We start from the raw sequence: 23,616 nt of genomic DNA, 5'->3' as shown, positions 1-23,616 counted from the left end.
CTGGAATGCTTTTTGTAATCGCTAATCAGCTAAAAAATAGGCAAAATATCAATTAAGCACTACAGACACGGACAATCATCCTGGGATTTTTCATGTGCCTCCTTGTCTCCCTTGCTAAGTAATTTTTCTTTCCTGCTTGACTTTAATCTGCATATAGATTGGGTGAGCCAAATTAGTCACAGTACAATAGAGGAGGAATTTGTGGTATGTATACAGGATGGTTTTCTGGACCAATATGTTGAGGAACCAACAAGGGAACAGGGCATCTTGGACTGGATGTTTTGCAATGAGAAAGGATTAGTTGGCCATCTAGTTGTGAGAGAACCCTTGGGGATGAGTGACCATAATATAATAGAATTCTTTATCAAGGTGGACAGTGAGTTAGTTGACTCGGAGAACAGGGTCCGGAACCTCAATAAAGGTAACTATGATGGTATGAGGCATGAGCTGGTGAGGACAGACAGGGAAACCTTATTTTGTTTTTCTCTTTTTTCCAATTAAGGGGCAATTTAGCGTGGCCAATCCACCTACCATGCCCATCTTTGAGTTGTCGGGGTGAGACCCATGCAGGCACAGGTAGAATGTGCAAACTCCACACGGACAGGGACCTGGGGCTTGGATTGAACTTGAGTCCTTGGCGCCATGAGGCAGCAGTGCTAACCACTGTGCTACCCTTGACTGGGAAACATTACAGAAAGGAAGGACAGTGGGCAGGCAGTGGCAGACATTCAAGGTGATCTCCAGAAGTTGTTTATTCCCATTTGGCATGAGAGTAGAAAGGATCTGTGGCCAAACCATGGCTTACAAGAGAAATTAAAGGTAGTATTAGATTCAAAGAAGATGCATACAAATTAGCAACAAACAGTCCTGAGGATTGGGAATAGTTTAAAATTTAGCACAGGCGGACCAAGGAATTGATTAATAAGGGGAAAATACAATTTGAAAGTAAGCTTACTGGGAACATAAAAGCTAACTGTAAAAGTTTCTATAGGTATGTAAAGAGAAAAAGATTCATAAAAACTAATGTAGGCCCCTTAGTCAGAAACAAGTTGAATTCATAACAGGAAACAAAGAAATGGCTGAGGAACTAAATTCATACTTCGCTTCTGTCTTCATGAAGGAAGTTCTGAGAAACACAAGTTTTAGTGAAGAGCTGAAGGAAATCAGTATTAATAAAGAAATAGTTTTGCTGAAATTAATGGAATTGAAGGCAGACGAATCTCCAGGACCTGATAATCTTCATCCCAGAATACGTAAGGAAGTGACCCGAGAAATGGTAGATCACTTTCCAAAATTCTTTTGATTCTGGAATGGTTCCTACAGGTTGGAGGGTAGCACCCCACTATTCAAAAAGGGAGGTAGAGAGAAAATGTAACTATAGACCAGTGAGCCCAACGTCGATAGTAGAGAAGTTACGAGAGTCCATTATCAAGGATTTCATAGCACATAATTCGGAAAGCTGTGGTGTAATCAGACAAAGTCAGCACCGTTTTACGAAAGGAAAACCATGCTTGACAAATCTTCCAGAATTCTTTGAAGATGTAGCAAATAGAGTTGACCAGGGAGAACCGGTGGATGTGGTTTATTTAGACTTTCAGAAGGCCTTCGATAATGTCTCACATAGCAGATTACTATGTAAAGTTAAAGCTCATGGGATTACGGGTAGTGTCTTAAAATAGATAGAAAGCTGGTTACACCAAGCAGGAAGCAAAAAGTTGGAATTTCTTTTTTAATCGATTGACAGGCAGTGATTAGTGGGGTACTGCAGGGATTTGTGCTAGGGCCCCGACTGTTTGCATCATATATTAATGATTTGGACAAGGGAATTAAATGTATTATCTCCAAATTTACAGGGGATACAAAGTTGGGTGGGAGGGTGAACTGTGAGGAGGATGCAGAGATGCTTTAGTGGGATTTGGAAAGGCTGACTGAGTGGGCATATGCATGGCAGATGCATTATAGTGTGGATAAATGTGAGGTTATCCGCTTCAGTAGCAAAAATCGGAAGGCATATTATTTGAATGGGTGTAAATTGAGAGTTGGATACTCAGCGAGACCTTGGTGTCCTCACGCATCAGTCATTGAAAGTAAACTCGCAGATACAACAAGCAGTAAAGAAGGCAAATGGTATGTTGGCCTTCAAAACGAGAGGATTTGAGTATAGGAATAAAAATGTTTTAATGTAATTGTATAAGGCATTGGTGAGGCCACACCTGGAGTATTGCATGAAGTTTTGGTGTTCTTATCTAAGAATGTTCTTGCTATGGTGCGAGTTCAGCAAAGGTTTACCAGGCTGATTCCTGGGATGGCAGGACTGTCTTATGAGGAGAGACTAAGTCGGTTAGGATTATATTCATTGGAGTTCAGAAGAGTGAGGGGGACCTCATAGAAACTGATAAAATTCTAACCGGATTAGACAAGGTAGATTCAAAAAAGTATGTTCCGGATGGTGGGGGAGCCCAGAACTAGGGGTCATAGTTTGGAGATAAGGGGCAAACCTTTTAGGACTGAGGTGAGGAGAAATTTCTTCACCAGAGAGTGGTGAATCTGTGGTATTCACTACCACAAAAAGTAGTTGAGGTGAAAACATTGTTTAATTTCAAGAAGGAAGTAGATATAGCTCTTGGGGCAAAAGGGATCAAGGAATATGGGGTGGAAGGCAGGATCAGAGAATTGAACTCGATGATCAGCCATGATCATAATGAATGGCGGAGCAGACTCGAAGGGCCAAATGGCCTCATCCTGATTCTATTTTCTATGTATGTTCTGAGCATCTACTGCCATGTTAACTTCTGCCACTTTGAGCTCTCCATCACTGAAGCCTATGCTCCTTTCCTTCTCTTTCAGGAACCAATCTGAGATCCTTCCTCACTCTATTAGTCTACTCTACCATTTTACATTCAGATTTTGACACAGTTCATTTCACCTCCCTCGCCTTTCTATTTTTAATTTTTTTTTCCCAATTAAGGGGCAATTTAGTGTGGCCAATCCACCTATCCAGCACATTTTTGGGTTGTGGGGGTGAGACACACGGGGAGAATGTGCAAACTCCACATGGATAGTGACCCAGGGCTGGGATCAAACCCGGGTCCTTGGCGCCGTGAGGCAACAGTGCTAACTACTGCTCCACCGTGCTGCCCTCCCTCCTCCTTCCAAGTTACTTATTTAATTACACAGTGGTAGCCCACTTGCGTTTTCCTCAGCAGGAGCAAAAAATCCTAGTCAAACTGATTGTACTAAGGTATTATAAAAATGAGAGCCATCTGCTCTCTGAGGTCAGCCATGTTTGCCCCGTGGACGTGCCGCTGAATGCCCAGGTTTACCTTGCTCCTGAATCGCCATAGATGGCCATCGCCACGTTCCTCTTTCCACCCATCTGCACGCGTGACCAGCAATCTGCTCCGCCCCCCTGTCGTTAAAACTGGCCCAAACCAAGTTCCGATACCTGGGGATCCAACTAACTAAACTCTTAAAGCAGCTAACTAAACAAACCATCTACAGTAACTACAACAAAGTAATCAGACAGTTGAGTTAACAAGCAAACAAATGCGTAACCGCATAACCTGGGACCCAACCTAACTAACCACAAAGTAATACAATCAAATTAACCTCACAATCAAACTAACCTTGCAACCAAAATAAAAGCAAAATACTGGATGCGGGAAATCTGAAATAAGCTAGAGACCAGAAGTCAATAACTAAAGAATAGAAAGACTGCACAAAGAGAAAAGTAACAGAAAAGCTGGGACAGGATAACGGCAACAAGGAGGTTGTCAGGAAGAAATAGCCACTGACAGCTGGAAGGGCAAACAGAAAGATAAATTCAAGTCCATGTCAAGATGTGCTAGAGTGTGGATTATTTTGTACATAAGCGTTTAAAAGTGAGCCTTTTTTTGTACATATAGAACAAAGAAAACTACAGCACAGGAACAGGTTCTTCGACCCTCCAAGCCTGCACCGACCATGCTGCCCGCCTGAACCAGAACCCCCTACCCTTCTGGGGACCATATCCCTCTATTCCCATCCTTTCACGTATTTGTCTGTACGCAGCTTAAATGTCACTATTGTGTCTGCTTCCACTACCTCCCCAGCAGCAAGTTCCAGGCTCCCACTACCCGCTGTGTAAAAGCTTTGCCTCGTGCATCCCCTTTAAACCTTGCCCTCGCACCTTAAACCTAGCGAAAGTAACAGGGTAGTTATTATGGGAGACTTTAACTTTCCAAATATTGACTGGAAATTATATAGTTCGAGTACAATAGATGGGTCGTTTTTTGTACAGTGTGTGCAGGAGGATTTCCTGAAACAATATGTTGACAGGCCAACAAGAGGCGAGGCCACGTTGGATTTGGTTTTGGGTAATGAACCAGGCCAGGTGTTGGATTTGGAGGTAGGAGAGCATTTTGGGGACAGTGACCACAATTCGGTGACGTTTACGTTAATGATGGAAAGGGATAAGTATACACCGCAGGGCAAGAGTTATAGCTGGGGGAAGGGCAATTATGATGCCATTAGACGTGACTTGGGGGGATAAGGTGGAGAAGTAGGCTGCAAGTGTTGGGCACACTGGATAAGTGGGGCTTGTTCAAGGATCAGCTACTGCGTGTTCTTGATAAGTATGTACCGGTCAGACAGGGAGGAAGGCGTCGAGCGAGGGAACCGTGGTTTACCAAGGAAGTGGAATCTCTTGTTAAGAGGAAGAAGGAGGCCTATGTGAAGATGAGGTGTGAAGTTTCGGTTGGGGCAATGGATAGTTACAAGGTAGCGAGGAAGGATATAAAGAGAGAGCTAAGACGAGCAAGGAGGGGACATGAGAAGTATTTGGCAGGAAGGATCAAGGAAAACCCAAAAGCTTTCTATAGGTATGTCAGGAATAAGTGAATGACTAGGGAAAGAGTAGGACCAGTCAAGGACAGGGATGGGAAATTGTGTGTGGAGTCTGAAGAGATAGGCGAGATACTAAATGAATATTTTTCGTCAGTATTCACTCAGGAAAAAGATAATGTTGTGGAGGAGAATGTTGAGCCCCAGGCTAATAGAATAGATGGCATTGAGGTACGTAGGGAAGAGGTGTTGGCAATTCCGGACAGGCTGAAAATAGATAAGTCCCCGGGACCTGATGGGATTTATCCTAGGATTCTCTGGGAGGCCAGGGAAGAGATTGCTGGACCTTTGGCTTTGATTTTTATGTCATCATTGGCTACAGGAATAGTGCCAGAGGACTGGAGGACAGCAAATGTGGTCCCTTTGTTCAAAAAGGGGAGCAGAGACAACTATAGACCGGTGAGCCTCACGTCTGTAGTGGGTAAAGTCTTGGAGGGGATTATAAGAGACAAGATTTATAATCATCTAGATAGGAATAATATGATCAGGGATAGTCAGCATGGCTTTGTGAAGGGTAGGTCATGCCTCACAAACCTTATTGAGTTCTTTGAGAAGGTGACTGAACAGGTAGACGAGGGTAGAGCAGTTGATGTGGTGTATATGGATTTCAGCAAAGCGTTTGATAAGGTTCCCCACGGTAGGCTATTGCAAAAAATACGGAGGCTGGGGATTGAGGGTGATTTAGAGATGTGGATCAGAAATTGGCTAGCTGAAAGAAGACAGAGGGTGGTGGTTGATGGGAAATGTTCAGAATGGAGTACAGTCACAAGTGGAGTACCACAAGGATCTGTTCTGGGGCCGTTGCTGTTTGTCATTTTTATCAATGACCTAGAGGAAGGCGCAGAAGGGTGGGTGAGTAAATTTGCAGACGATACTAAAGTCGGTGGTGTTGCCGATAGTGTGGAAGGATGTAGCAGGTTACAGAGGGATATAGATAAGCTGCAGAGCTGGGCTGAGAGGTGGCAAATGGAGTTTAATGTAGAGAAGTGCGAGGTGATTCACTTTGGAAGGAATAACAGGAATGCAGAATATTTGGCTAATGGTAAAGTTCTTGAAAGTGTGGATGAGCAGAGGGATCTAGGTGTCCATGTACATAGATCCCTGAATGTTGCCACCCAGGTTGATAGGGTTGTGAAGAAGGCCTATGGAGTGTTGGCCTTTATTGGTAGAGGGATTGAGTTCCGGAGTCGGGAGGTCATGTTGCAGCTGTACAGAACTCTGGTACGGCCGCATTTGGAGTATTGCGTACAGTTCTGGTCACCGCATTATAGGAAGGACGTGGAGGCTTTGGAGCGGGTGCAGAGGAGATTTACCAGGATGTTGCCTGGTATGGAGGGAAAATCTTATGAGGAAAGGCTGATGGACTTGAGGTTGTTTTCGTTGGAGAGAAGAAGGTTAAGAGGAGACTTAATAGAGGCATACAAAATGATCAGGGGGTTGGATAGGGTGGACAGTGAGAGCCTTCTCCCGCGGATGGATATGGCTGGTACTATGGGACATAACTTTAAACTGAGGGGTAATAGATATAGGACAGAGGTCAGAGGTAGGTTCTTTACGCAAAGAGTAGTGAGGCCGTGGAATGCCCTACCTGCTGCAGTAGTGAACTCGCCAACATTGAGGGCATTTAAAAGTTTATTGGATAAACATATGGATGATAATGGCATAGTGTAGGTTAGATGGTTTTTGTTTCGGTGCAACATCGTGGGCCGAAGGGCCTGTACTGCGCTGTATTGTTCTATGTTCTATACCCCCTAGTAATTGACTCTTCCACCCTGAGAAAAAGCTTCTGACAACCCACTCTGTCCCTCATAATCTTGTAGACTTCTGTCAAGAGAATCAGTTAGCTCAGTTGACTGGACAGTTGGTTCAATTCCTGTACCGGCTGAGGTTATTCATGAAGGCCTTCTAAAACTTGCCCCTCGCCTGAGGTGTGATGACCCTCAGGTTAAAGCACCACCAATCAAAGGAGAGAGCAGCCTCTGGTTCTTTGTGACTGTGACGACAGTTGCATTTAGAAGTGTTGGCGTAGATTATGGGCTCGTCTTTTGAAGTGTGCTTGAAACTGCAAACTGCTAATTCAAAGGTACTAACAACTGAGTAATAATTGAGGAAATATGAAGATAAAACCATCTGAGAGTGTAAGAATGCTGGAATGAATACAGGCGGATGTGAGTGTGGAGAGCTGGTGGTTCAGTTGGGATGAAAGGATTCATTGTTGTCAGCTATTATATTGTGCAATTTAACTGTTATTTTCACAGAGTCTGTCAAGAGCTCAGCCATTTCTGGCTGGCCGTCTGGTCTGGTTCAGATGCTTCTAGATAGTCTTTCATCAGTTAGCAATGACATGTTGGCTGTTACCTACCTCCTCCAGAACAAATGACCAAGGGTATATGTTGAGCTTGTGAATTTTATCGGTTATGTCACAATCAATTGTTATGACCACGTGAGGATGTGTGAAATTACACTCTTATTCTCCCACTCCAGGTCTGGCTGTAACATGGTTTTGCAGCTGATGTGCTTTGCCATTGCTTCAGGAACCCCACTAATTGCGTGTTCAGTTTGTAAAGATTAAGTCAGTTTGTAAAGTCAGGCAGGTTTTCTTAAGTTGAACGAAGATTTGGACCGGTTTACCCAGCGTTTTTTGTGTTTATTTCAGATTTCCCACATCCAGTATTTTGCTTTTATTTTGGTTGCAAGGTTAGTTTGATTGTGTGGTTAATTTGATTGCATTACTTTGTGGCTCGTTAGGTTGGGTCCCAGGTTATGCGGTTAGGCATTTGTTTGCTTGTTAACTCAACTGTCTTAGATTATTTTGTTGTAGTTACTGTAGATGGTGTGTTTAGTTAGCTGCTTTAAGAGTTTAGTTAGTTGGCTGGATAGTATGGTTCATTGGCCAATTCAGTTTACTTCATTGCTCAATTTGGATGCTCGTCAATAGTTTGCTTGGTTAGATCAGTTGATTGCTAATTAATTTGCCTCACTGCTTGGTTGATATCGTTAACAACAAACGCTTCCCATTTCTTGATGGTAGAGCTTCCCATTTTTGATTACAATGAATCCTTCACCCAGAAGATTGCGGAAAAGAAGAATGACTATACTTATCATGTATTTAAAACTGCGAACAGAAAAGCAGGGGAGTATTACGAGCCACTGGCTGAAAAGAAGAATGTGGCAGTGTGATGTAGTAATGATTACCTGGGGATGGGCAGTCACCCCCGTGTCCTGAAAGCCTTCCTGTAAGTAGATCCACTGGCTTTGTCATACATTTGCACACACAGCTCTGCAAACACGGGAATGTAAGGGAATATGGCGAGTCTGTGCTATAGTGAGTAAGCCATTATTGGCTTGGTACACAAGAAGGCAATCAGATTGCTTGGGGAGCAAACCTACACCACGGAACACGGAGTAGACATTGGCAGAATGTCAGGAAGGCAGACAGCATTATCAGAGGCCCCTCCCACCCAGGCTTTGCCCTCTTCCAGACACTTCCATCAGGCAAAAGATACGGAAGTCTGAAGACCCGCACATCCAGACATAGGAACAGCTTCTTCCCTACAGCCACTGGACTCCTCAACGACTCTCCCTTGGACTGATCTGTTCCCTGTAAAAACACTATTCACGACGCCCTATGCTGCTCTTGCTCATGTATTTGCTTTGTTTGGCCCCTTGTGCCGCACTGTGACCAATCACTGTCGATGTACCATTTGTCAAAGTACTCTGTCACTTATTTTTTTTTGTCTACTATGTACATACTGTGTACATTCCCATGGCTGCAGAAAAATACTTTTCACTGTACTTCGGTATATGTGACAATAAATCAAATCAAAAGACCTGTATTCTCAACACCATAGTTAAAGGTGAAAGCACACCTTCACCTTACTGAGAAACTTGGGATGGACAATAAATAGGACCTTGCCATTGTCACCCAGATTCCAAAAATAAAGTGAAAAGCTACTTATAATCTCCACAAAGTTAGGTTGCAAACTAAAATCGGCACATGACTTAGTACCATTATTTAAAAATAATAAAATAAAATAATGTTAATCTTTTGCTGAATACTCACATAAAATCTTTGTCAGTGAAATTGAGGTCTAAAGACAACTGGAAATCCATCTCATTCAGGGATTCTTCAATCTGGACAGAAAAATGAAGTTACTATTATTTTTACTTGCTCAACCAATTTATAATTTTTACTTCAAACCAGTTCCAACATGACAAATAGTAAGATTGTTAATTTTTGTAACTCAAAGTTTTAATAGACAGAAATTGAATCCTTTTACTAATTTTATTTCTTGCAAAAATATATAATTACTGAAAAATTAAACATCTTACAAACAGAATAAAAGAAGTGGTAAACAAAGCATCAATGAAAGATTTTTCCAAACTGATGTGTTCATACTTATCTAGGGGTCTGAAATTCTGAGTATATATTGAAGTTAATGAAGTCAAATTGAATGCCATCTCTAACCTTATCATTGGGAACTGCATTGATATCATGGGTTTTACTGAAACTTAGTTCACGGGCGATAACACCTTCACTTACTGAATTCTTCCCACAAGGCTATATTTGTCACCATCTGCCTCAATCCACTCAAGTGTTAAATTCAAATCACATTTTGGCCTGTGCTTATCTTTACCAGCACTTCTTTCCACCTTTAAACACCACATCTTGTTTTAACTCTCACTTCTCCCTCTAAATTCTCTTTCCCTGCCTAATACCCACCCAAAGTTTCTTGCTGTGATATCCTCCCTCCTTTCATCTACAACTTCAGCACTCTGTGACTTCATTCCTGGCAATTTCAATCTCCATCTGAACTAATCTTGCCATTCCAATTTCACTGCCTTACTGAAGTTTTTTCTCCATTTAAATTCTGCCCCATATTCTGCAGTCCAGCTCGATTTTACTGCATCACCAATCCTATTAACTCAGCCAGACAACACCATCGCCAACTACATCTTGTTATCCCTTTCAACCAGACTTCTTTCTTCATTTGACCCTGGAATATATTCTTGCGTTGTTCAAAATTGTACTTTCAAGCACTCAGCCAAGTAGCCTTTGGCCTGTCCTTTGCCACAATACTTCAGCAGCTATCTACTGATCTCCAGAAAATCTCTCGCTCCCTTCCACTCTATTGTTCCGCATGCTTCCACCTTCACTCTCAAAACCAGGACTTTGATATATCTGGCACATAAAAGGGCCTTTTATGAAGCAAAATTGGGACTTGATCTTATGTCAAACCCCAGCAAAGACAGACCCCAGATTATTTTACCTGGTACCAATCTCCTTAAATACCTTGCCCCTGCTAACTCAGTCCTCACTTTCCACAAGTAATAATAATAATAATCTTTATTATTGTCACAAGTAGGCTGACAGTAACACTGCAATGAGGTTACTGGGAAAATCCCCTAATGAAATAAGTTCAAGGATATTTTTGTCACTAAATTTGGCACTGTCCATTGAAATGCTTCTGCTCACTCCCCTACCTACCAAAAGATCCCCCAAGATTCTTCTCTGCCCAAGCCCTGCATTTGTCTTTGTCTCTCTTGTGTCACACCCTCTCCCAGTGCTTCCTTTCTATAAATTCATCTCCTGCACATTCTCTTGTCCCCATTTCCACTAAACTGTTGACCACTAACCTCCCTCCTGATGCTTTTGCTAGCTGACGTAGCTTTCTCTCCTCAGTTATTGGTTTCCATCTTTAAGAACCCCCATCATTACACACTTCCAAACAGTCACAGCCATCAACCTTTGTCCTTGCAAACTATCACCCATCTCAACTTCACTTTCTTTTCCAAATCCACATCATTCATTCACACAACATGAATCAATCCCTCCAAAGCTTGCCGCAGCATTGACATGGTTCTCACCAGAATTATAAATGGCATCTTTGTAATATGCTGTAGTGCTGTTCTTCTCGTCTTCACTCCAGCCTATGCCACAGTTAATGCAGCCAATGACTCTCATGTTGTCCAGGGATGGATTTTAAAAAAATTATTTCACTGATGTGAGCATTGTTGGCTAGGCTAGCATTTTTATTGCGCACGCCTAATTGTCCTCGAGAAAAGTGGTGGTGAACTACCTTCTTGAACCACTGCAATATGTGGTGTAGGTACTCCCACAGTGCTGTTAGGAAGAGAATTCCTCGGAGCAGCCAGAGCTACACATGGGGAAGGGGGACAACGCCCTTGCTTTCGCTTCCCTAATTGCACGCCGGAGAATCCTGCTCGGCTGGCGATCAGCAGCACCACCCAAAGCTGCAGACTGGCTCACTGACCTCTCGGAATTTCTCCACCTGGACGCCATCCGAGGGTCAGAGGAAGGCTTCAGAGGGACAAGCCAGGGGAAAAAAAAGATGAAGAACCAAAGGACTGTGCAACCTGGGGGGAGGGGCGACCACAAGGGAGGAGGAAGGGGGGATATCATAGACCGATTCAGAGGGCAGCAAAATGTACATAGTTAGTCAAATGAAGGACAAAACAAATCTCTGTAAAATAAAGCAAATTAGCATGGGCAAGAAAAATGTAATGTATACAAGTAATAACTGTTTATAAATATGAGAAAAGCCAATAAAAAGATTTTCAAAACAAAAAAAAAGAATTCCAAGATTTTGACAAAGGAACAGTGAAGGAATGGTGATACAGTTCCAAGTCAGGGTGTGGGGGGCTTGGGAAGGAATTTACAGGTGATGGTGTTCCGCGGTATCTGCTGCCCCCATCTGTCCTTCTGGGTGGTATATTTTGGAAAATTGCTTATTGTCACAAGTCGGCTTCAAATGAAGTTACTGTGAAATGCCCCTAGTCGCCACATTCTGGCACCTGTTCGGGGGGGCTGGTACGGGAATTGAACCGTGTTGCTGGCCTGCCTCGGTCTGCTTTAAAAGCCAGCTCTTTAGCCCTGTGCTAAACCAGCCCCAATTGCCTCAAGATTAGAGAAAGACTCTACAAGAATGGTCTACTTCTGCTCCTATGTCTTATGGTCTAAGAAGGATGCACCATCTGTGGATCATGAAGTTAAGGATGATATCAAAACAAAAGAAAAGATGTACAATGCTGTGAATATTAGTGGTTGGCCAAAAGACTTGGAAAAATTTTGAAACCAGCAAAGGATGACCAAAAATTAAAAAAAGGAGGTAGAAACTGGGGTACAAAAGAAAACTAGCAAGCAGGATAAAAACAGTCAGTAAAAGCTTCTATGTGTATAAAAACAAAAAGAACAAAACTGAGCATTGATCCCTTAGAGGGGAATTAACAATGAGAAATAAAGACAGAGACAAATATTTTACATCTTAACAGTAGAAGAGCATTCCAAGAAGTCAAAAAGCAGGGGACAAAGGGATGGAAGCACTTAAAACAATCACAATCACTAACGGGACTAAAGGATGACAAGTCCCCTCGATCTGATGGCCGAAATCCTGAGACTTGAACAAAGTGGCTACAGAGATGAGGATGCATTGGCTGGAATTTTCCAAAATTCCATAGTTTCTGGAAAGATTGAAAAACCACAAAGGTAACAACACTATTCAAGGAGTGAGACAGAAAGCAATAAATTAAAGGCTATATGACCTAACATCTGTCAGTTGAAATGACTAACTAACAGGAAACAAAGAGTCAGGAAGAATGGGTCGTTTTTAGGTTGGCCAACTATAACTACACTGATCAATGCCAGGGTCTCAATTATTTACAATCTATATTAAAGACTGCATTGTAACCAAATTTGCCATGAAGCAAAGATAGGTTTTGATTGGGGCGGGGGAGGGGTGTCCTGGGATGAGACCCCTTAAAACCAGATAGCTAGGATAACACTAGAATAGTTCTAGTGCTAGAACTAGCATGGTAGCACACGTGGATAGCACTGTGGCTTCACAGCGCCTGGGCCCCAGGTTCGATTCCCTGCTGGGTCAGTGTCTGTGCGGAGTCTGCACGTTCTCCCCGTGTCTGCGTGGGTTTCCTCCGGGTGCTCCGGTTTCCTACCACAGTCCAAAGATGTGCAGGTTAGGTGGATTGGACATGATAAATTGCCCTAAGTGACCAAAAAGGTGAGGAGGGGTTATTGGGTTATGGGATAGGGTGGAAGCGAGGGCTCAAGTGGGTCGGTGCTGACTCGATGGGTCGAATGGCCTCCTTCTGCACTGTATGTTCTACATAAGTTAGCTTATTAAGGATTCAGACTAATCATAGAAAGTATGCCCAGTAATCATTATTATCCATTAAACATATATTTCTAGGACATAGCAATAATAAGCAATAATAATAAACTCTTGCTAAAAGCAGTGGCCACAATGCATGATGGGATTTAAGATAGCTGACTTGTCCATGTTTTTGAGACAAAGAGGATTAGACAGAAATAGTACGGTCAGTAAACAGTTCTTATCAGTGCCCCCAATATCTTGTCTCAGACAATCCATGTAATGGGGAACCAACTTTAGCATCCTGCCCCTAAACGAACAATGTGGTGGGCAGGAACTGACTGCGATAAGTAACATGGGAGCGGCAGAAAAACAACTTCAAAATGGATACAGTGTCCTGGTAAACAACAGGTGGCAGAATGGGGTTAAATCATGAGCTGATCACAGTCATCCGGTTGCTCAGAGTAAATTTCACTGGTCAATATAAAATTGACAGCTCCAAGGATTGGCTCGTCCAACTGGAGTGGAGTATTGATTTTTGGATAACTGTATAATTGGGGTGTCTGTACTAGTGTCAAGCAGAGTGATTTTGGCATTTATTCAGATCACTCTCCCACGTACGTGGACCAAGCTTGGAAAAATAAAGTTGTCTTAACCGGAGTTGATGTGTCTACAAGTCTGTGTATTCAGCTGAGCTGTAACTAAGAGGTAGGAACCCCAAGTAAAAGCTAGCTCAATACCCAGTCGTTGGAAATGCTCCTACAGGTACAAATGGAAGTTATGAGGAGAATACAAAGGTTTGTGAAGAAATACAGATCGGTTGAGTGGGCATAAAATTGGCAGATGGAGTATAATGTGAGAAAATGTGAGGTTATGCAGCTTAGCAGAAAAAACATAAAAGCAGAATGTGATTTAAATGAAAAGAGACTCCTGTACTGATGGGCCTGGATGTCCTTGGACATGAATCATTAGAAGTTAGCATGCATGTACACCAAGTCATTAGGAAGGCAAATGGAATGTTGGCCTTCATTGCAAGGGGTGGAATACAAAAGAAGGGAAGTCTTGCTACAACTGTACAGCGCATTGGTGAGACCGCATATGGAGTAGTGCGTGCAGTTTTGGTCTCTTTACTTAAGGAAGCAGTTCAGAGATGGTTCACCAGGCTGATTGTTGAAAAAAGAGATTGTCTTATGAAGGTTCAAAAGATTGGGCCCAAACTCATTGGTGTTTAGGAAAATGATAGATCTCTTAAACATATACTATTCTCACAGAACTGTTACGTCACAGGAGGCCATTCAGCCCACTGTGCCTGCACTGGCTCTTCGAATGAACATTGTGACTTAGTGCCATTCCTTTGCCTCTCCTTTTCCACGTAATCCTGTACATTGCTTCTATTGAAGCAATCATCTTTTGCCCTCTTGAATGCCTCCACTAAACCTGCCTCCACCACAGTTGTAGGTAGTGCATTCCAGACCCGAACCACTCATTGTGAACAATTCCTCCGCCCCCTGATCACATTTGCTTCTTTTGCAAATCACTTTAAATTTGTGACTTCTCGTTATTGATCCTTCGAGGAAAATGAACAGTTTCTCTCTGTCCATCCTGCTCATCATTTTGAACATCTCGATCAAATCTCCTCTTCACCTTCTTCGCTCCAAGGAGAACAATCCCAACCATCCAAGTTTTGTATCATCTGCAAACTTTGAAAACGTCCCCATGCGCACAAAGGTCTAGATCATAAATACATATCAGGAAAAGCAAAAGTTCCAATATCGATGTTGGGGCACACCACTGCACATCCTCCAACCTGAAAAATATCCATTGATCATTACTCTCTGCTTATTATTCAGCCAATCTTGTATCCATATTTCCACTGTCCCTTTTATTCCATGACCTATAGCCTGTCCCTTTTATTCCATGACCTATAGTTTTTTCACAAGTCAGTTGTGTGGCATTGTATCAAATGTCTTTTGAAAGCCCATGCTCATCACAACAACAGCATTACCCTCATTGATCCTTTCGGTTATCTCCTAAATAAAAAATTAGTTGAACATGATTTCCTCTTTAGAAATCCATGCTGGCACTTCCGGTGACGTGGTGTGCTGAGGGGAAGCACATCAGGTAGCTCTCCTCCGAACCCCAACAATAAAACGCACTTTTGGTTGCATTTTTCAGGGGAATAATTCCGTAACATTTTATGGAGGGTAGCCGATGAACGAACCACCGAACAGGAGCTCGAGGGGCCGAGGAGAAGGCAGAAGCGACGGACTGTGCCATGAACAGCAGGCAGACGAGACAGCAGACTCAGGAGGCGAAGGGGCTCCGACAACCCAGGAGAGAGGGCAACAACCTGAGCATCAGCCTCCACCTGGAGACTGATGGAAGAGTTTCTTGATGAAGGAGCTGACCGCCATGAAGGAGGCGATCAAGATAAAAATCCAGGTGTCAGTAGTGGAGGCAATGGCCAGCATGTAGAAAGCAATCGATGGGCTGGGGGAAAAAGTGGCAACCCAGGAGAGGACGATCCTCAACCTGGAAAAGGTTTTGACAGACCAGAGCAACAGAATCGTCGCCCTGGAGGCGGAGGTAAAAAGGTTAGTGGTGGCCCAGGGGAACCTAAGGGGAAAAGTCGAGGACCAGAAGAACAGGTCCCGAAGACAAAACATCAGGATCATGACCTGCCCAAAGGCACTGAGGGCAAAGACTCGACAGACTATGTCGCCCAATTGCTGGGCAACTTAGTTGTGAAAGACAACTTCCCCAAACCCCCAGAGATCGACAGAGCGCACAGGTCTCTGAGACTGAAACCCAAGGCCGGGCAGCAGCCGAGGACAATTATCACAAAGTTCCATCGATACCAGGACCGTGAAAGGATCTTGCGGTGGGCACGGCAAACAAAAGCAAGCATCTGGAAAGGACATACAATCAGAATTTACCAGCACATTGGGGCAGAACTAGCAGAACGGAGGGCCGAGTTTAATCAGGCGAAATTGGCCTTGGACAAGAAGGGGGTACGTTTCGGTTTGCTGTTCCCGGCCAAGCTCTGGGTCACATACCACAAGAAGGAGCATGACTTTAACTCTCCAGAGCAAGCGAATGAGTTTGTCAGAACCAATGGCCTGGACAAGGGACAGGAACTGCAACGATGAGAGTTATACAGAGAAAGACTCTGAAAGAGCAAAAACAGGGACAGAAGGGGCAGGGGAGGGAATAGGAGGGAAACGGATACAAAAGGGAACAGAGAAGGAAAAATGAGCTGAATATCGTACAGGCCTTGGCAGGAAAAGAACAAGCTGAGGAAACAAGGGAGCCACTTTGGAGGGGCCCGAGACAAAGGGAAACCCTCCGCGGAGCGCAGAGGCGTACCTACGTGGCATACACATTGTTGGCAGCCATGTTGGGTGCCGCCTGGTCAAAGCTAGTCCCTGGAATGCAGGGGCCCGACCTCATGGTGACAACGGCAACGACGGCCATTTTGAACAGGCCCCTAACAAAGGGAAACCCCGAAGTGCAGGGGCACATCCACAAGATAAGTATGGTTGATCCCGCAGGGGCTGGGGGGGTAAACTCCCTCCACCAGGATTGTCGCCTGGAACATTAGGGGACTTAACGGCCGGATGAAAAGATCCAGACTCTTCGCCCATCTGAGAAACCTGAAAGCTGACACAGTCTTCTACAGGAAACACACCCAATGGGGAAGGACCGACTGCGGGTAAGAAAGGACTAGGTGGAACAGACATATCACTGGTATTACGGGACGAGGGCTAGGGGAGTTGCCATATTGATTAAAAGCAAATTACTGCAGATGCTGGAATCTGAAACCAAAGAGAAAATGCTGGAAAATCAAAGCAGGTCTGGCAGCATTTGTAGGGAGAGAAAAGAGCAAACGTTTCAAGTCCAGGTGACCCTTTGTCAAAGCCATATTGATTAGTAAGAGAACAAGGTTCACGGCAACAAGGACGGTCACAGGCCAAGGGGGTACGGTACGTCATGGTCAGCGGTGCCCTAGACGGGGCACCATTAGTACTGGTTAATGTGTACGCGGCAAACTGGGATGACACAGGCTTCATAAAAAAAGACTATGGCGAGGATCCCCGACACTGACACGCACCGACTGATCACCCATTGACAGACCGATCGAACCCCAAATCGGGGAAAAGGATGGATATGGCCAGTGAGCTGACAACATTTATGGAGCAGATGGGGGCAGTGGACCCGTGGCAGTTCCTACACCCCTGGAGAAGGAATTCTTGAAAATAGACTTCTTTGCAGTGGGGAAAGCGGTGCTTCCAGGAATAGTAAGATCAGAATACTCTGTGATAGTTATCTCTGACCATCCTCCACATTACATGGATGTGAAGTTGGAGATGGGCCGTGCCCAGTGCCCAAGTAGAGGTTGGACACGGACCTACTGGTTGAAAAGGCCTTCTGCCAGAAAATACCACAGGCCACAAACAACCGGAACAGGGATGTCTCACCTTCCACGTTCGGGGAACACTAAGGTGGTGATTAAGGGAGAGATTATAGCCTACAAGGCACAAAGAGATAGGGAAGAGAGGGTGGCCAAGCAACAACTGATCGACTCGATCTTGGAGGTCGACAGAAAATACTCCAAGGCCCCGACCGTAGAGCTTCTGGCGGAGAGGAAAAAGCTACAAATGGACTGAACCTGCCATCCACCAGGAAAGTAGTGTATCAACTCTGCCAGGCACGGGGGAACCTTCTATGAACACGGGGAATGGCTGGCCGCCTACTGGCTCACCAGCTGAGAAAGCAGGTAGCCATGAGGGAAATAGCGCAGGTAAAAGATTGCGGAGCCAGAATGATAATCGAACAAAAAGGGATCAACCAAACATTTGAGACATTCTACCGAGGGCTGTACACCTCCGAACCCACCGACGAGGATGCGGAGATGAAACGGTTCCTCGATGGACTGCGCATGACAATCGTGGGAGACGATAGGCGGGGGGAGCTGGAAGCACCAGTAGGACTGGGAGAGATCATGGAGAGTATCAGCTCCATGCAGGGGGGGTAGGCACCAGGACCTGACGGGTTCCCAGCGGACTTCTATAAGAAATCCGCACTAGCCCTGGCCCCACACCCAAGGGACATGTTTGCAGACTGGCTGGCGAGGGGCATTCCTCCTCCTACTCTCACACAAGCCACAATATCACTGATCCCCAAGAAAGACAAGGACCCGACGGAATGTGGATCATATAGACCCATTTCACTGCTGAATGTAGACGCCAAGATACTCGCAAAGGTTCTGGCCAAGAGACTGGAGAACTGCGTATCAGAGGTGGTCACAGAGGATCAGACGGGCTTTGTCAAGGGTAGGCAGCTAATTGCGAACATCAGGCGGCTGCTGAATGTAATAGTGGCCCTCTCCGGGGAGAGAACGCCCGAGGTGATCATCTCCCTGGACGCAGAAAAAGGCTTTCGATCGAGTCGAATGGAAGTACCTCATCGAGACACTGGAGAGGTTTGGGCTAGGGACAGGATTCACCTCATGGGTGAAACTCCTGTACAATGCCTCCACGGCTAGCGTTCGGGCCAACACCACCAGCTCTGAATACTTCCAGCTGCACAGAGGCACAAGGCAGGGATACTCACTGTCCCCGATCTTGTTCGCCCTGGCAATTGAACCACTGGCGATTGCTCTGCGAGATGCAAAACGTTGGAAGGGTATACAAAGAGGCAGCAGAGATGAGAGTTTTGCTCTATGCAGATGACCTGCTCCTTTACGTCTCACAGAACTGCCTGAAAGCAATCATGTAGCTTCTGAGAGAGTTCGGAGCATTCTTGGGCTACAAAGTCAACCTGGGCAAGAGCGAGGCATTCCCGGTGAACCCGAACAGTGGAGGTACAGAGCTGGAGGGCCTACCATTCAAACTAGCCCAAAACAAATTCCGCTACCTGGGGATACAGGTAGCCCATGACAGGACATGGATCCACAAGTGGAACCTGACCACTCTGGCGGAGGAAGTAAAAAAGGACCTACAGAGATGGAATACACTCCCGCTATCCCTGGCGGGGAGAGTGCAGACAATCAAAATGAAAATACTACCAAGGTTTCTCTTTCTGGTGAGATCCATACCGATCTTCATCTCCAAGGCCTATTTCCACAAAGTAGACAAAATGATTATGGCGTTTGTGTGTGTGTGTGGGGGGTGTTTGGGGGGTGGGGGGGGAGGAGAGAGATCGGGGGGTAAGAACCAGAGGATACCTATGTCAATACTGCAAAGGAAGAAAAATATGGACAATCTAGCCTTATCGAACCTACAGTACTACCACTGGGCGGCCACAGCCGAGAGGGTGAGGGGATGGATACGAGAACCAAGCATGGAATGGGTGAGGCTGGGGTCCTCCTGCAAGGGAACGAGCACTCGCCACGGCAGCGCTCCCATCCCCCCCATCAAAGCACACATCCTGCCCAGTGGTGGTAGCCACATTGAAGACATGGAATCAAATGGGGCAACATTTTGGCTGAACCGAGATGTCCTTCATGTCCCTCACTACAAATTCCCACCGGCCATGCTCAACGCCATCTTTAAAAAGTGGAGACAGGACAGGAGGATATTAGCAGTTAGGGACCTCTACATAGGGGACAGACCTGAGACCTTAAACGAACCGACAGAGGGCCTGGACCAATGGACAAGCCAGGAGCTGAGGCACCTCCAAATTAAACACTTTCTCCGTAAGGAGATGGCAAGATACCTCAGGGCCCCGAAAGACACTCTCCTGGAGGAGCTATTCAACACAGACAATAAGGAGGGGTGGAACTGTGGGACCATATACAAACGGTTACTAAACAGGGCAAAACTATCACAGGGCGAAACTAGACAGAAATGGGAGGACGAACTGGGGACAGAAGTGGGTTGGGGACTCTGGAGCGAAGCACTAGGCAGGGCTCACTCCACCTCCTCCTGCGCTAGGCTTAGATTTATGCAGTTTAAAGTAGTGCACAGAGCCCACCTGACTAGAACCCGAATGAGCAGGTGCTTCCCGGAAGTGGAGGACAAATGTCAACAGTGCCAGGGAGGCCTAGCCAACCATGCCCACATGTTTAGGGTATGGCCTCAGACTTGTCGGGTTCTGGACAGCCTTCTTCGAGACAACGTCCAAGTTTGTGGGGGTGAGGGTGCAGCTGTGCCCGATAGTAGCTGTCTTCAGGGTATCAGACAGCCAGTCCTTCATATGGAGAAGAGGGCCGACGCCCTGGCATTTGCATCCCTAATCGGGCGCCGGAGAATCATGCTCGGCTGGCGATCGGCAGCATCACCTCGAGCTGCAGGCTGGCTGGCGGAATTTCTGAATTGGAGAAGATCAAGTACACCATCCAAGGGTCGGATAAGGGCTTCCACAAAGCGTGTAAAAAAAAAACTGTTGTATATAGGACACGTACTGGCTTGTAAATATCAGACAGACTTACGCTGCTACTTTGTGAATACCATGTGCCTTATATGTCAAACTGTTATACTGTTAGTTGAAAATGTGAATAAAAATATTTTAAAAGAAAAAGAAATCCATGCTGGCTCTTCCTAGTCAATCTATATTTTCCCATGTGACTACTAATTCCATCCCAAAAAATTGTTTCTAGAAGTTTTCTCACCATTGTTGTTAAACTGACTGCTCTGTAATTGCTGGGACTATCCTTACGATCTTTTTTAAACAGGGGTATAACATTTGCAATTCTCCAGTCCTCTGGCACCTCTCCTGAGTCTGGAGAAGATTGGAAGAATATGATCAGCACCCCTGCAATTTCCATTCTAACTTCCTTCAATATCCTTGGAGGCAGCTTATCTGGATCCGGTGCCTTTGTTGATAGTTTCAAAATCAATAGTTTTAGTGTGACTATCATTTTTAGTCCAAATTAATGTTATTTAGCATTTTGTGCTACATTGACAAAAGCTATTTAAAAGAACTAAACCTGCATTATTGGAAACTAGCCAGATTAGTTAAATAGACAGACAGCCTTGATTGTGAGACAAAAAAGTAATAAGTAATTCATTAATAGGTGTCTTAACAAGGCAGGTATGGTAGCATAATCTGCAACACAAAAAGTTTAAAACTTTTATAAAATTAAATACATTATATAATTAGCATTTGATTGTGTTTTTAAAATTAAATTTAGAGTACCCAATATTTTTTCCAACTAAGGAGCAGTTTGGCATGGCCAATCCACCTACCCTGCATATCGTTTTGGTTGTGGGGTTGAGACCCATGCAGACAAGGGGAGGATGTGCAAACTCCACATGGACAGTGACCCGGGACCGAAGCATTTGATAGTTAAGACAAATTCTTAAAATGCTGTGGGAATTATAATATGTGCCCTCCCCAGAAAGACCTCAAAAAATAACATGAATCAGACTCTCAGAAGGCTGTCATTTGGCTCATCGTGTCTGCACCGACTCTCCAAATGAGCATCATGGCTTAATGCCATTCCCCTGCCTTTCCCCCATACCCCTGAACATTCTATTCGAGTTATCATTTAATGTCCTCTTAAATGCCTCGATTGAACTTACCTTCACCATACTATCAGGCAGTGCATTCCAGTCCCAAACCACTAACGTGGAAAAGTTTTTTCTTCCATCAGATTTGCTTCTTTTGCAAATCACTTTAAATCCGTGTCCTCTCGTTCTTGGTCCTTTTACAAGAGGGAACCGTTTCCCTCTATCTACTCTGTCCAGCATCATGAGTTTGAACATCTCTCTCAAATCTTCTCTTAGCCGCCATCTCTCCAAGGAGAACAAACAAACAAAGAACAAAGAAATGTACAGCACAGGAACAGGCCCTTCGGCCCTCCAAGCCCATGCCGACCATGCTGCCCGACTAAACTACAATCTTCTACACTTCCTGGGTCCGTATCCCTCTATTCCCATCCTATTCATGTATTTGTCAAGATGCCCCTTAAATGTCACTATCGTCCCTGCTTCCACCACCTCCTCCGGTAGCGAGTTCCAGGCACCCACTACCCTCTGCGTAAAAAACTTGCCTCGTACATCTATTCTAAACCTTGCCCCTCTCACCTTAAACCTGTGCCCCCTAGTAATTGACCCCTCTACCCTGGGGAAAAGCCTCTGACTATCCACTCTGTCTATGCCCCTCATAATTTTGTAGACCTCTATCAGGTCTCCCCTCAACCTCCTTCGTTCCAGTGAGAACAAACTGAGTTTATTCAACCGCTCCTCATAGCTAATGCCCTCCATACCAGGCAACATTCTGGTAAATCTCTTCTGCACCCTCTCTAAAGCCTCCACATCCTTCTGGTAGTGTGGCAACCAGAATTGAACAGTATACTCCAAGTGTGGCCTAACTAAGATTCTATACAGCTGCAACATGACTTGCCAATTCTTACCCTGCCTTTCCCAACCTCTTCAATCTATCCTCATAACTGAAGTTTCTCATTCCTGTAACCATTCTTGTAAATCTCTTCCACACTCTCTCTAATACGTTCACATACTTCCTATACTGTGGCACCCAGAACTGTGCATATTATTCCAGATGAAGTCTAACTAATGTCTGTATTAAGTTCAGCATAACCTCCTTGCTGTTGCCCCCATTAACAAAGCCCAGAGTACTACGTGCTTTATTATCTTTTCATCTTAGGAATCCCTGATTCACCTGAGGAAGGAGCAGTGCTCCGAAAGCTCGTGATTTGAAACAAACCTGGTGTTGTAAGACTTCTTACTGTACAATTGGGGTGTTATCGCAAACAAGTGAACTCAAAAATCTTAATTCAAATAAATCTTCGTTGTAACAACTTTAAGCACGAGCAGTCTATTCAACACTTTCTCCTTATTAATTATGAACTCTTCTGGAGACAAAGTTTTCTCGTCGGTCTCCATAGCCTGGGTAGCATCTACCTCCTTAGTAAAGACAGGTGCGGGACTTCTGGTGGCGTTTGTGAGCGGAGCGGTCGCAGCAAAAAGGCTCCCGCAGTTCCACGAAGTCGGGGCTTTTTCAGGGGGCCTCCGGATTTAAATTGTTTTTTTTTTTTTTTTTAAAGTTTCCCGTGAAATCGGGAGCAGGGGAACTGGGCCCTCGGGAGAGGACCGATCCGGCGGCGGCGCACCCCACACGACAGCAGAGCACAGAGCAGGACAAGCGGTGGCCAGGACTGAAGCGGCAGCCAGGACCGAAGCAGGGGCCGAACCTGCAGGGAGGAAGGAACGGAGGAGCGACCGACACCCCACTCCTCCCCCCCAGCAGGAGAGCGCAGGGTGCGACAAGCGGCGGCCCGGACCGAGCAGCGGGGACTGACCGACCGACCCCCACCCCGGCGGCAACCACCAGGGGGCAGGAACAAAGAGGGACTCCGGACCAGAATCCTCTCTCTCGACCTGGGTGAGTGAGGGAAAAGGAAGGAAAAAAGAACTTTTGCAAAAACAACTCTGAAAAGAAAACTTTTAAACTTTAAAAAAAAAAATATTTTTGCACTTTTCTTGTTCTCACCCAAAACAAGCTCACCTGAGAATAATTTTATAAAAGAGGAAAAATAAAGTGGTAAAGGAGAGAAGGGAGGGGAGAAGAAAAAGGGAAGGGAGGGGGGGAAAGAAAGAAAATAAATAGATACATAAATAAATGGGGGGAGGGGAAATGCCAGAAG

The 23,616-nt window shown here is 45.0% G+C and overlaps 1 protein-coding gene across 9 annotated transcripts in view; it reads right to left on the bottom strand.

The window, feature by feature from the left end:
• fam135a (family with sequence similarity 135 member A) overlaps window positions 1-23,616 on the bottom strand; it is a 291,962-nt gene that overhangs the window by 147,987 nt on the left and 120,359 nt on the right. For 8 of the 9 annotated variants that reach the window (XR_011940623.1, XR_011940624.1, XM_072498374.1 and 5 more), the window contains one exon: window positions 8,945-9,015. Coding sequence is in view for 7 of the 9 variants with exons in the window: in XM_072498374.1 (XP_072354475.1) it covers window positions 8,945-9,015 (71 nt within the window). In the remaining 2 variants the exon portion in view is untranslated. Of the gene's footprint in view, window positions 1-8,944; window positions 9,016-10,749; window positions 10,783-23,616 lie in introns of those variants that run through there. The other variant, XM_072498379.1, reaches the window with a different exon arrangement.

Source organism: Scyliorhinus torazame, chromosome 4, assembly GCF_047496885.1.
Source record: "Scyliorhinus torazame isolate Kashiwa2021f chromosome 4, sScyTor2.1, whole genome shotgun sequence".
Classification (NCBI taxonomy): domain Eukaryota; kingdom Metazoa; phylum Chordata; class Chondrichthyes; order Carcharhiniformes; family Scyliorhinidae; genus Scyliorhinus; species Scyliorhinus torazame.
The sequence above is the reverse complement of the archived record's forward strand: the minus strand, read 5'-3'. Positions and strand labels throughout refer to the sequence as shown.